Genomic DNA, 14204 nt, shown 5'->3' on the forward strand with positions numbered 1-14204 from the left:
AGAGAGAGAGAGAGAGAGAGAGAGAGAGAGAGAGAGAGAGAGAGAGAGGGAGGGAGGGAGGGAGGGAGGGAAGGAGGGAATCTGGTCAGCAAGGATCGGTGTGAGGGCACAACACCCCTAAAGTGTTTGTTGTTCCTTTCCTTCCAAATACTCCACGCAGCCATGTCAAATATCTCCATAAACATAGTTTTGCCCCAGCTTTCTTTACCTGCGTGTAACAGCTCTAGTCTTGATCCAGAGGCAGGCCAAGATATGCCCAAGGAAACCCAACAATGAGCACTGAAATCGCATTGGAAGAATAGGTGTTCCACAGTTTCCTCTAGGGGCAGGCCATAAGAGACAACCATAATCATTGTCCTGGACATTAAAACGTCTCCTGGGAAGCATGTTTCTTGTATTGAAACGGTCAGCTAGCAGAAGGTTGACAAAAACTTTGAGTTTCGTTGGACACTTGGATTTCCAAATCCATTTGAAGGCCGGATCAGCATGCACTTCTCGGAAACAAGTACACATAGTATTTGCTAGCCTTGAACTGATGCCCCAATACGTTGCCATGCATCACAAATTGCACCGTTATGACCTGGCTCTCCCTTCCTCTCTGGCTTGAATTGATAGCAGCAAATGGAAGATGTTGCCCAGGTCCACAACATTCAAAATGTCCGCCACCAAGGCATTCTCATTGCGAGCAAAGGAGAAGGCTCTAGGGTGTGTACCCACGAGCACGTTCCGGGTCCATAAATCCTTCCAAAATAACGCCGTTTTTCCATCGCCAATCATCACAGCCGCGACCTCTGTAAATGCCTTGTCAGTTGCAAGACATCCCGGCACTAGAATGAACTGCATGCATCCATGTTGTGAGGGATCCTGTTGTTATAGTTGGCAGACCAGACAAGCTGTACCCGCGGGACATCAACTCAGTTATAAAACTTGTGTAGGTGCTTAAGAAGTAGCATCATTCTGCATGTTGATGTTTGACATGCCCAAACCCACATTCTTCTTCGGTCGGCAAACAAGGTCCCAAGCTGCCAGCGAGTTACACTTCGCACCATCATCAGTGTTTTTGTTCTAAAGACAGCGATGATGAAGTTTATCGAGGTGCTCCACAATCTGGGGTGGTAGTTTGAGCATACACATCGCATGAATGGCAAGAGAAGTAAGTGTTGAGGAGTATTAGTATTGGTCCAGGAGTCCTTATTAGGCTATGTTTCCTTGCACCCCAAGTCGTGTAATATATATATTCTCCTTAGGTTATGCAATAGAGATAAGTTGCATCCATAGCATGGTACTAGAGCCTATGGTTTAGGTTTTTCCTCATGGCGCCGCAACTCGTGCCCCCCGATCAGATTTTTTTTCCAGTCTCCTTCGATTGAGTTCCTCAATCTCGTCACCACAAGCTAGAATTTCCTCTGACTTGCCCAGATCAACCCGACGGCCATGTTCCCTAGATCAGGCTCGTCTCGCACGCCACTTGGTTTGTACGTGCCGCTCCCCAATTGGTTATTGGGCTTGGCTGCTCATGGCATCTCGCCACACGCCACTAGGACAACACAAAACCTAGACCTAATATGTGCAAAGGGAAACCGCGCTCCTCTCCGAGCCTACATTGCCGGACGTTTCCGTCGGTGACGAGAGTGGAGTGGGCCGGAGCAGAGGCTACATTATAGACTCTCAACAGTGGCAAGGAGAGCCGTAGCACTTCTCTCTCTGTTGTATCATGTTGTATTATGGTAAGTGTGAAGAGCCTCCTGATTGTAAGACTGTAAGACCTGCTGCTCATAAACATCAACCGCAAAATCAGCAACCTTTGCTGCATCCTTATCAGTCTGAGAATCATCCATGGCAAGAGCCAGTGGCATCAGCGGGGTAGAAGACATTAGACACATGGGAATCGGGCGCGGCGGATAGGAGACCTCGCTGGAAAGAACACCCCAGAGACAAAGGTCATGCATATGAATGCACATAAAGGTAACAAACTCGGTGTAGTTAACACCATCAAAAATCACTGGGCGATGTAGCTCGATGATGAAGACATTGTAACTTTTTTTAGAACGGAAGCAGACGGATGATCGAACTAGCCTAGTAACCAGACGAACGATCAAGTCCAACACCTCGAGCGCTGGAGCAGGCATAGGCAATAGCCAACTAGATGGCTAGGAGGTGAACGACCAAGGGGGATAGAGCTGCACGGACGGAGGTCGCGAGGACGCAAACGACCGGATGAGAGGCTGACGCCGGATCCTGGCAATAGATGAGCGGGCTGTGGGCGGATCACGGGCGGGCACCAGAGGCCGCTGGTGCCGGACAACACAGATCACGGGAGGCCGGGGGCTTCACAGGCTGGGGCCGAGTCACAAGAGGCCAACTGCAGGGGGCACGGCAAGGAGGACGGTGCTGATCGACGAATGATCGATGGAGGAGGAAGATGGCTGCATGATATTGGCCCAGCCAAGGATGTGGCGGCAGCACGAGATTGGATTGGCACGAGTTGCGCGTGCTAATATCTTTTTGACCTAGGGGCTAGGGCTCTAATACCATGTTAGGAAATATGCAACTTGTATTTCCTGGGGGCCGAGGGCCAGTATATATATACATGTACAGGTGGTAAATATGCAGGAAGCCCCTTATACTAGGGGAAACTATACACGCTATACGTGGAAACATAATATGACTCTTAACGCCTGAATATAATAAATAATTATGGTTAGAAACCTGGTTTGTAGTTCTGGGGGCAAAGCAGATATGCCATCAAAGCCCAGGGGGCAGTATATACTCTTTCCTGTACTTTTGAGGTTGGATTGGTTCCCTTTCTTCTAACCAAAATTACCTTTTCCAGGTTTGCTTTTGTTGATCTTACTGCCGGACCATTTTCCTGGGGCCCTGCTGTCGGTGGGGATGGTGTTCGTACAGAACTTACTCTGCCAAATGTGGCAAAAACTGTTGGGGCTGTCGCAGGTCAGTTTTTTTTCCATTTTTCTTTGTACATATGATGTTTCATTACTATCTGTTTCTACACTTCAGAGCCTGGTTGCTTATGCATTAGGGATGCATGGTGTGTGGCGTCACTATGTTTATTGTCTTTTTCAAAAGTTACCCCTCATTGGTTTCCTTAGCTGCTAGCATGTTCTTAATATTACATTACTGTTTCTTGCTCTTGTTCTAAAGGCCATATATTGTCTTACTAGTCATTGCTTTACAGTTAATTGTAGCAACAGGTGATCTATTAACCATGTCAGTCTGTTTATGCCTTGAACTCATTTTTAGTAAACCACCTGCATAAGCTGTATTCATTTCATCACGTCGTTCCAAATTCTGTTACTCCCTCCGATCCATATTACTTGTTGCAGCTTTAGTACAACTTGTACTAAAGCTGTGACAAGTAATATGGATTGTAGGGAAGTAGTATTATATAGAGTACACCAGTTATAATGTTGTTAGAGGAAGTTATTGACTGGTGAAATGTCTGAACACAAGTTAAGACAGTTGTATAGTGATTGTTTTGACTGAGCTAAGGGGAAACCATCCAGAACAAATGTCTTACTGAAATAAATAAAGTTGAGATGCACGCTCATAAAAGTACGATGGATGTCATTTGTTGATAACTTGATATATCATGTTTGTAGCATACCAGGAATTGCTTGATATACACTGGACGCTGTTCAGTTTCCAGCATATTACTGGCAAACAAGCAGGGGTTGAAAACCCAGTAACAAGCCCAATTCCTGCAGTATGCCTGGCCAATTAATGATGGCCAAGAGGCTAGCATTCTGGTGGTTAGTATCGGATTAGTCTCACACAGAGAGTTCAAGGAGTGAATTTATAATATAATGCTTGAGGTCTGTCAAATGGCCGAACAACTTGATGTGGGTGTTGTGAATATTACTGGATTATGACCATTGCTTTATCGGCACAAATGCATGTTGGTCTCTGGAGGGTAAACTGTTTGAATGTTTACTGAGAGGGTTCCAGGCATTTATCGGCACAAATGGGCTATTGCTGAGGGCATTAACCCATTTGCATGGTGCGCCAATGAACTCCCTGGTCTAACTAGTGGAACTGTGGGGCACAGGTGTGGTAGCGGTGGGATTAGTTTTTCCGCATAGAGTTCAAACATAAAATAGGAGCATATAATGCTTAAGGGTCGTATATTGCAACTCCGTGTTATATCTTTTGACGGAAGCAGGTGAGAGCCCAAGCGAGTACTAGTGAGTAGGCTTGTCCAGGTGGCAGACTGAGCTGTAGAGTGCATTTTCTCTAGTTTACGTCTACAATAATGTTCTGTCGCACAGGAATTTCTGACCAATTTGTTTGTTCAGCATTAAGTGACTGTAGTTGATCTAATGCAGAAGTCACAGAGGAAGAGGCTGAAGAAAATCTACAAGATACAATCAGAGAAAGATTTTCTTCTGTTGGCGAGGTACTGTCAGTATTCGTTTAGATATTCTTCTTTACTGCCAACTCAATATTATGAACTGAGACGCATTTATGTTCTGATCTCCTTGATGGGGCATAGTAGATTTGTAATAAAAGGGTGGTGGTGCTGATTTACAAATTTCTTCTTGTCTTACCCCAACCACTAAGCGTGAGGATATTCATGAAACATTAGAGGTAGGAAGGGCTCTGGCAGCATAACAGGTAAGAAGAGAGGGAGCAGAAAGATTTGGGATACTTGAAATTGTTTCCTTTACTGTATTATAAACGATACTTCTGATGCCAGAACTGTTGATAAGTCGCTTTACAGCTGGTTAATCTCTCACAGCATAATGACGCCCCAAACTGCCTTTAGGGGCATGGACTCTCTCTACTTGGCACTTTTTTTTTCCTTTTCTGTTGACATCTTGAAAAATGAAACTAGCTCTTGATTTTTGTATGGACTGATTTCTTTTGGTTCAGGATTACCATGCCGTAGATATCCTATTGGCAGAGATTGATGTATATGAACTTTTTGCTTTCAAGCATTGCATGAAAAGAAGGGTACAACTTGCCCTTTGCAAAGGTACTTCCGGATGCCCATAAATTTGCACCTTTGTTTTACTATCCTACATAGTGGTAAACTTGTAGGTGATATCTGTCGTCTAAGTTGTGCACTTTCTTAAGAAGCAACTTATCTGTATTGCATAGGCCAAGGCGTGAATATATATAGAAAGAAACTTTTGAGTACATGTAAGGAAATACGCAAGGAGACTTATACCAATACTAATACTCCTCAATACACTTACACCGCTGTTTCATATTACTTGGTTATTTATTCATTTTGGTCCAGGAGCTCACACCAGGGATTAAGTATTTACCCAGGTTATTTATTCGTTTTCGTATGAATTGTGAAAGCCACTAAGTAACTGGTATTTCTTTTCCTTCAAAAAGTTAATATAGCTGGACTAGAAGCTTCAGGCAAGCATGCATATGTTTAAGATAATGGCAATATTAGTAATAACAAATCCACCCTGTTTATCCCTGGTTTCGTAGAAAATTGGGTGAGGTGTCAGAAGCGTTCATAAATTACATTTTTGAGTTTTATCCTGTTCATAATATTACTTTATCAGAAACATAATTACCGCCTTCATTTTTCCGCTCAGAACTCGATCATAGAATGCACGAGCTGAAAAATGAACTGGAGGGCTACAACAGTGGAGATTCTGAAGAAATTAATAAGAAGAAAGCTCTTGATGCACTGAAGAGGATGGAAAATTGGAACTTGTTTAAAGATAACTCTGAGGTTAGCTTGGTCCAACTACTTATACTTTTGTAGCACAGAGCATGCAGTTTTGCCACTTTGTAAGCGCACATTTACTCATGTACATGGGGGACTAGACAATTGGAGATACAGTTCTTGTACTTCATCTTATTATCTTTAGAAGAGTCAAGATTGGCATTCCATCTGAATCATTGTGTACCATATAGGCTTAACAAAAGAAGACGTGTTGCTACCAAATGGTGACCCTACATTATTTGGTACCAGCCATAGAAGTTACTCCATTTAACTCTGTATTGCTATGTCCCACTTATTTTTATTTTATTAACAAGTGCCAGTGGTTAGATGGATGCACAAGTACTGGCACTCATTACTAAAATAAATAGGTGCTACGTAGCAATACGGAGTCGCATGGATAACTTCTATGGTTGCTACCAAATAATGTAGGGTTACCACCTGTAGTTGCTTGTATTAATCAGTTGACAGGTTGCCATCAAGTAACAGAAAGTGTTGCTAATTACAACATGGTAGAGTCTAAGAAGTAACAATATAGATGCCGACATTATAAAGTTTGTAGCAAGTACTTTCTCCTTCCATCTATATAGGTCCTAATGTGTTTTCCAAGACCACCTTTGACTATTGATAAGATTAGTAGTACATGTGATGTATAATGTGAAAATTATATCATTGGAAGCTCCTTTCACATACGATTTGACGGTATGCTTTGTGTAACTTGCATGTCATATATTATTGCTCTAACATTTGGTCAAAGTTAGCCTTGAAAAATGTGTTAGGCCCTATATAGATGGAAGGAGGGAGTAGTTAACTCTCTAGCCTGGTACATCCCAACTGCATATAACTGGTAGCTGAGAAATAATCAGATGGGTCTTGTTTTGTTCCATTTTTTCGTTGCCCTGTCGTATATAACACGATAATACAAATAAAATGCAAGTAAGATATTATGTTAGTTTGATACAATCTTTAAACTAATTATGTACAACATCACATGTTCATTCTTGCACCTTGCATGTCAAGAACGAATAACAGAAATTAGACGGATGGTTTTGTAAGAAGTATGATGAGATTTGGCCATGCATCACATGCACAATAACAAAAAGCACGATGAAGAATCACACTGAAATTGTGTTTTAATATGAACTCATTTTTCTACTAATATCAACTCTCCCCTACTGTTAATCATTCTTTTAATAACAATGTCTTTACAGGTATTCTAATAGCAGAATTCCATCTTGTAATTCCAGGAACATCATAGTTACACAGTGGCTCGTGATTCATTTCTTGCACACCTGGGGTCAACATTATGGGGCTCTATGAGGCATGTAGTTGCTCCATCTGTTTCTCACAGAGCATACCATTACTATGAGAAGCTATCATTTCAGTTGTACTTCGTCACACAAGAGGTAGCTATTTTATTTCTTTTGCTTATTTTTCCTATATCAATGAAGTTTCTCACCCCCTGCATTGTCCTTTTTCTTATCCAGAAAGTCAGGACCATAAAGCAGTTGCCCATTAATGTAAAATCCATCAGAGATGGCCTTAGTTCTTTGTTATTACCGTCTCAGAAGTCAATGTTTACCCAACACATGTACGTGTACTTCATTTTCTCAATCTTGGTTTATAGTGTTATTACTTGCCCTTTGTCCATCAGCAAGAGCAAAAGAAGTGTTTCGTTAGCTACTAATATGGAGTGATAAACTTACCACAGGGTTTAAAACTAATCAAGATAGAACTTTTATGTGAAATTTATGTGCATGTACTTTTGATATGACACTGCATGTGAAATCCATGCACTTCTTTCTCTTATGCTATGCTGTTAAAAAAGGCGCGCCTGAGCGAGCGCTTAAGTGCGCCTAGGCTCTAGGCGGTAGCAAAACGCCTAGCGCATAACTGCGCTTAATCTGCGCATAATTGCGCATAAGCATGCGCTTTCGCTTTGATCAGAAAAGCGCAAGGCGGTGGCAAAACACACAATTAACGCCCAACGCTTTTTTGAACTATGGCTATGCATGAAACTTTCAACTGGGGTGGATGAATCTGCAACTTGTGTGAAAATTTAGTCTTTCCCCCCTAAAAATCATTGTAATGAACTTTTAATAGTGGTTAAAATTTTCATTTTAGTTTTTCATGTGGGCAAGAACATGGGTGGGGCTTTTTTTGTGTGCTGTACAAAATTGGTGGTGTAGCCTGTTCTGTCAATCCTTCATAGGGGTACAAATTTGTCCTGAATGTCTGCTAATTATTTTTTGGTACCTCTAACCTTGCAAGGATTCCTGTGGATTGATACAAATATCTGATGTGGCATTCTGTTACTTGACAACTGACTGTTAGTCATGATTAGTGTTCACGCATTATCTGTCGTTGCTTGTTAACATGATGGTGTTGTAATCCATGAACAGAAGTTCTATTGGCAGCAATACAATAGCAAGTAGATCAGGAGTACCTTCTTTCACACAGTAGATTGGGATTACCTAATTGAACTGGTTTATGTGTGGATGGATTAACAATACCGACAACTAAACCTAGCCACCTAGGTCGTTTTCAGTGGAAGTCAGACATGAGATTAGTAGTAGTAAACCAGCACATCAATGCGCCTGGCACAGCAAGGAATTTGGTCCTAGTTATCTATATACTGACTCGTGTTCAATCTTTATAACTGAACCAGCATGGGCTAGATGCGAGATCACTGGCGCCTGAGAGCCAAATTGAGTTTTTGCCTTTAAGGAATATAAATTCAGGAAAATCCAGAAAGTGTTGTGTGCCTTGTGTGCTTCTTACAGTTATCTTGACATCCTCGTAAACTATCTTGAGACTATAAGCTACCTACGTGGACATTACCTATACTGATATTGTTTCCCCACTCTTATGAGTTTGAATTCTGCATGTTGATGTTCAGGCTGTCATTGTCAGAGGAACCAGCATTGATGATGGCATTTTCTATGGCTCGCCGTGCAGCCGCGGTTCCACTTCTATTGGTCAATGGTACCTATAGGTCCACAGTCCGTACATACCTCGATTCTGCTATTCTCCAGCACCAATTACAGAAATTAAGTGAGCAAACTGCACTTAAAGGTATATATTTGTTATATTTTTGCTTCTCATAATCCTGGGCACTTAATGCTGTTTAGCCTGAAGAATGCCCTTCGGTTGCATAGTTCATGCTGTTCTTTTGACCATTCACATGCATGCATGTGTTTTAGTTGTCAGATTGACGTCTGGTCTTGCATATGATGATGAGCATGAGTAAAGAACATCATGCATGGATTCATGCGAGGATTGTGTGCTATACTGCTATTGATGTTATGAGGTTAAAGTTAATGTTGGGATTTTGTTAAGAGGAAATAAAAGTGAGAAGTTCATGAATCTGTTTTTGCAATGCTAACACCATTCTCTTTATCTGTTGTTTTGGACAACCTGATATCCCACGCACACCTTTGTTTATTCTGTTCTAATTATATATATTTGAAAAATTGTTAAACTTATGGTGATGCGACTTAGTTTTTTCAATTGAAAAAAATTATGTTTGGATGTCAATTTTTGTGGCAACACAACATTTGCATGGAAAAGGGCTCAAAAGATCCAGAAATAGAGAAGTCGAAAGCATAGAATCTTTCTATGGATGTTCTTCTATGCTAAGATAAACATAAAAGTCCTAATGTACCACAAGAACGTTCCATGTATTGTCTTGCTTGTAACTTTCTGGATTATATTGTAGCCATACTGATACCATAACTGCATGGTGTTTAGGTCAACGTGTATTCAAGAACTGATGTACTATCATCTCTGAGATTTGTTAGTAGAGAAATGGAGCAAGTCTTTACTATGTTGAATTGCATTTGTGTTAGTCATGACTTAGTAGGCCACCATCACATGCTACAGTATGATGGATTATTATAAACTATGCTTTGCTTCTATACACAGGAGAACATACAAATCACAGGTCAACATTGGAGGTTCCAGTATTCTGGTTCATACATAGTGAACCCCTATTACTGGATAAACATTATCAAGCTAAGGCTCTTTCAAACATGGTAGTCGTGGTTCAGTCAGATGTCGATTCTTGGGAAAGCCACATACAATGCAATGGGAGGTCAATCTTATGGGATCTGAGGTATGATTGGTAGTATTATGCATTAGTTTTATATGGGAACATTGGCATTAACCTGGCGAGTTACCATTCTATAGCTCACAGTTACGGGGTTGCTGGCTGGTTCCATTTGCAATATATATAATATCCTAGCCTTATTTTCATTTACCAAAGCTTAAAATTCCATTTTTCTAAAAGGTGGCGGTAAGCATATGTTAACTCACTATTTAAATTTGAATTGTGATTCATTGACTTCAGTCATTTGAATAGACATAATTGGACCTATTTTTCTCATGAAGCCAAACCGTTGCTACTTTAGGGTGTGCTTGATTTGAGACCACACATGGGACAGTACCATCATTTTTAATTGATTGTTTTACACAAAATTTGTTTGACCTGCCATATGAGTTGGACAAAAAACTATGTGGCAGCTAAATTGAGGAGCTAACTTTTCTTTGGCATACAAACAGCCGTTTTGTTTGTGATCTCAATTCAACTTTCTAACACAGTGAACTCCCTTATATCATCAGTCATAAGAACAAGCACATAACTTGGCACGCATTGTACCCATGCTACCCAAAAACAATTAAATATGTCTTTCTCATTTTGAGTTTGGTTCACGTACATGTCCGCCATCATAGACAATTGCATCAATGGTACTAATAACTCACTGTAAACAGGAAACCAGTTAAGGCGGCTATTGCTGCATCTGCTGAATATGTATCTGGTTTACTTCCTTCGCATCTGGCTTATAGCTCAGCTCATGAAACTGCATCAGAGGTTTGTTTTGCCTTTCATGTCTATCAGTTTAATTATTTGTTGACTAATGTGTAGCCTAAACATAGGCTCTGATAGCATGCAAGGAAGTATGCAACTTCTATTCCATGAGGCCATAGACTGAATGTGGAAAATATGCAGAAACCCCTTGTGCAATTGGGTTATTTTTTAGATGATATATGTTAAGTATGTACAACTGTAATAACAATATCCTAGTAACATGATGTCAATATAGTCCCATGATTCTCTTGCTATGATCCTCGTACACGTACAGGTGTAGGAAATATGCAGAAACCTCTTACATGATAGGGTTATTACACAAGTTATGCATGAAAAGTATGTACAACTCTTAATACCAATATCATAGCAACATGCTGTCTTCACAATCCCATGATTCTCTTGCTATGATATGCAATTCCAGTATTCCACGCAAACATACCATTGTGCATGTTGGCTTAACTTGATGTTTGATCCAGAATGGATTACCTTCCTCTAGTACATGTGACACTTGCTATCATTTTTCATCAGATGTAGTGTTTAATTCCATTGGAGCTACTTGTAGGTTTTACACCCACCAAACCACATGCATGAAAAAGGGAATAGATATGTTACATACAATTTTATTAAAAGTTTTCATCTATGCCAGATATTGCTGAAATACTTTTGATATGATCAACTTACTTATATTTGCCAAGGTAAAACTTGAAAAATTACTGCTAAATGTCATAGGTAAGGAAAATTTTGTGGCATTTACCACCTTTCTAGGTTGATAAATATTTACTTTGCCCGATATATGTATTTTAGAATACATTTTCCATCTTTTATTACTTAGTTGTGTCGAATTGTCCATCATTGTTTGTTGGCAACTTCTATATTCTCCTCCATTGCAGCTTTATATCTTGTCTGTTACCTAATTCGCATTGTTGTTAGCATTCCTTCATTATTTTATTTCGCCCCTTTCTTTACCTGCTTACGTGTGTAATTTTTGAGCCCCTTCCTTTTCTCATACCTTCTTATTTTTCTGGTGTTTCTAGGACTGGACATGGTCTGTGGGCTGTAATCCCTTATCTATTAGTTCTAAAGGTTGGCAACTTTCAGAATTTCAGCAAGATGTGATCGCACGGAACTATATTATTACTGGAGTGGAGGAATCCATACGAGTAGTCAATTCAGCAATTCAACGATTGGTAACAGAGAGGACATGTATCCTAAGAATCGTCTTGTCATTCAATTTCTTGAAAATTAGCTGCGAGTAATACTTTTTTTATGCCTGCTTTGAACTTAACTAGTTGGAGCAAGTACTATGAACTTCACACAGTGATTCATAGTTGGGGCACATGCTCTCAGTTGAAAAAAAAACACATGCACATTTGAAAATTTGTGGGAAAAATATCATTGATGCACACTGCTGAAAATTATGTGTACTATCAAAATTTTGCGCAAAATATCTTTTTTGTACAACTTACCAACATCCATATGTTATCCATTTTTGCCACTACACACTTTTTGTTTGCACAATTTACATCCATGCTAGCCAATTGATAGTCCAACTTGTACTATAGTGGACGTTGTGGCTTCAAACCTAGCCAAAAGCTCTGTAACAGGGATGTTTGCATTTTATTCAGTTTTGCTTTTCCATTAACCGTAACGACGCTTACCCCAACTCGCTTGGGACAAAAGGCTTTGTTATTGTTGTAACCTTAACAATCTGCAGCTGAACAAGGCTTTAAAATTTTCAAGACCAAGGAGAGCGGGATGGTTGAAAAGTACAATTCCGTTGTTAACATGTGGAGAAGGGTAAGTTGTTGTCGGATATGCCTCTTTTACCTATGTTATTTTTGGTATATAGGGGGCTAATGTTTTGTTTGTAGGTTGCCTTTATGTCTAGAGGGTTGCGGTATGGTGATGCGGTAAAGCTCATGTCGTCGCTCGAGGAGGCTTCTAATGGGTCAGTAGTCCTCGAGCTTTCACACTTTATTTACGTCTTGTCTGATTTGTTTTGCTATGTGAAGTAGAATTTGATAATGTCCATTTGTGAATATTTTATTTCTTGTTGGAATAAAATGCAATTAGCTGCTTACAAAAGCTATTAAGCTCAAGCTTAAGCTTTTTAAAAATATTCTGGAACTCATTAAGGTCCATGTTAGCGAATTACATTAAGATGTTTTTTTGTTTTATCAAATGGAGTTGTGTCCCTAACTGGAATGATCTGGTACATACCTGGTATTCTGATGCTTTTCTGTTTTTTCCCTGTCAGATTTTCTCATGCTGTGAACTCAACCATCTCAAGTCTACACCCTGCAAAATGTGCTCGTCAAAGGAAAATTGACGTACAGCTAGACATGACAACCATCCCTGCTTTTATAGTTGTTTTTGGGTTGCTTTGGTTTCTTTTGCGACCAAGGAGGCCGAAGCCCAAGATCAACTGAGCACAGTAATTTTCAACTTGGGTACACAGTTTGACATGATCCTTGTAAATGCTTGCACCATGGGTGATAGCTTCTGTGGAGGTCTAAAAAGGCGACAGGATGGACTCAAGCAACGCTAGATGCAGTACACAGGGGTTCGACCCTCATTGGTCACACCCTCTTTATTTAGATGACGGGGGCTTGCGGGCCCATCATTTTAGAAGATCTGACACAGAAAGGGTGTAAACATGCACTGGACGGTGCATACATTTTTGGGCTCTATTTTCTTGCGTGGTTAACTGAATCCATCTTACCAAAACCAGAACTGGGGTTCATCTTACCCTCGAGTCCTTGAACATGATACCTATGTGCACTGTCCATCGATTTTCTTGATAAAGGTTATTGTGGAAAAGTATCTTGTCGCGGTCGGTATGCATGTGTTGTTTCATCCCCTTTTATTGGTCCCTGATATTGCAGAATGTATTAACTGTCGAGAAAATCATATGATGCGCATGCTCTGTATTTCATCTCCCATTTGTCTGAGGTGACCTGTGGTTCGTCAGGCCATATAGCTCGGTGTTCTTATGAAGAGACTTGGATTGTGTATGAAGCACACCTGCATCTTTCTGAAGTTGCTAGGGCACGTTGGCGGCTTGGTGTACAAGTTCCTCCACGGAATTGTACGATTTGTAAAATATATCCCTCTGTAACTTAACATAAGACGTTTTTAGTTTTGAAGGCATTACGACGTTTTGAAGGCATTTTTCCGCGATCAAAGTGTTTGCTGGGACCTTCCCTCATCTGACGTTCGTGAGATCAAACGGTGCTAGTGTTGTATTTGATGGTTCGAAATGACATTTGAAATTTGCTATTGCAACGAGCACCACGAGAAACATGTACGCCGTGCCAGCTACTCGAAAAAATTAGTCACGTTTACTAACAATCAGAAAAATTACTCACGTTTACTAATAATCAGGTATCTGAATTTTTTGTGTGGCGTCAATCACTTTTCTGTGAATCGTGAGGCCGACGATGGGAATGGCGTGAGGAGCAGGCCCGGGCACAAGGGCGTGCAACCTGGCGCCTGCACAGGGGCCCCAGCATTTTGGGGCCCCAGATTTTGCATGCAACGCAGTACATAAATAGATGGGCCACTTTGGGTGTTTCCACCTTGGCCATTGTTGCCTGGCATCTGGCTGGCCTGCCTGAAGCAGCCCGATCAGGA

At 40.7% G+C, this 14204-nt stretch overlaps 1 protein-coding gene across 1 annotated transcript in view; it reads left to right on the top strand.

The window, feature by feature from the left end:
• LOC119312572 overlaps nucleotides 1-13407 on the top strand; it is a 20307-nt gene extending 6900 nt beyond the window's left edge. The window contains exons 13-25 of the mRNA XM_037588301.1: nucleotides 2834-2952; nucleotides 4344-4414; nucleotides 4891-4993; nucleotides 5574-5713; nucleotides 6952-7110; nucleotides 7192-7295; nucleotides 8604-8779; nucleotides 9629-9818; nucleotides 10475-10574; nucleotides 11606-11774; nucleotides 12286-12368; nucleotides 12443-12519; nucleotides 12829-13407. Of these exons, the coding sequence (XP_037444198.1) occupies nucleotides 2834-2952; nucleotides 4344-4414; nucleotides 4891-4993; nucleotides 5574-5713; nucleotides 6952-7110; nucleotides 7192-7295; nucleotides 8604-8779; nucleotides 9629-9818; nucleotides 10475-10574; nucleotides 11606-11774; nucleotides 12286-12368; nucleotides 12443-12519; nucleotides 12829-13000 (1663 nt within the window). The 3' untranslated portion in view covers nucleotides 13001-13407. The remainder of the gene's footprint in view (nucleotides 1-2833; nucleotides 2953-4343; nucleotides 4415-4890; nucleotides 4994-5573; nucleotides 5714-6951; nucleotides 7111-7191; nucleotides 7296-8603; nucleotides 8780-9628; nucleotides 9819-10474; nucleotides 10575-11605; nucleotides 11775-12285; nucleotides 12369-12442; nucleotides 12520-12828) is intronic.
• Nucleotides 13408-14204: the final 797 nt, after the last annotated feature.

Source organism: Triticum dicoccoides, chromosome 5B (genome assembly GCF_002162155.2).
Source record: "Triticum dicoccoides isolate Atlit2015 ecotype Zavitan chromosome 5B, WEW_v2.0, whole genome shotgun sequence".
Taxonomy (NCBI): Eukaryota; Viridiplantae; Streptophyta; class Magnoliopsida; order Poales; family Poaceae; genus Triticum; species Triticum dicoccoides.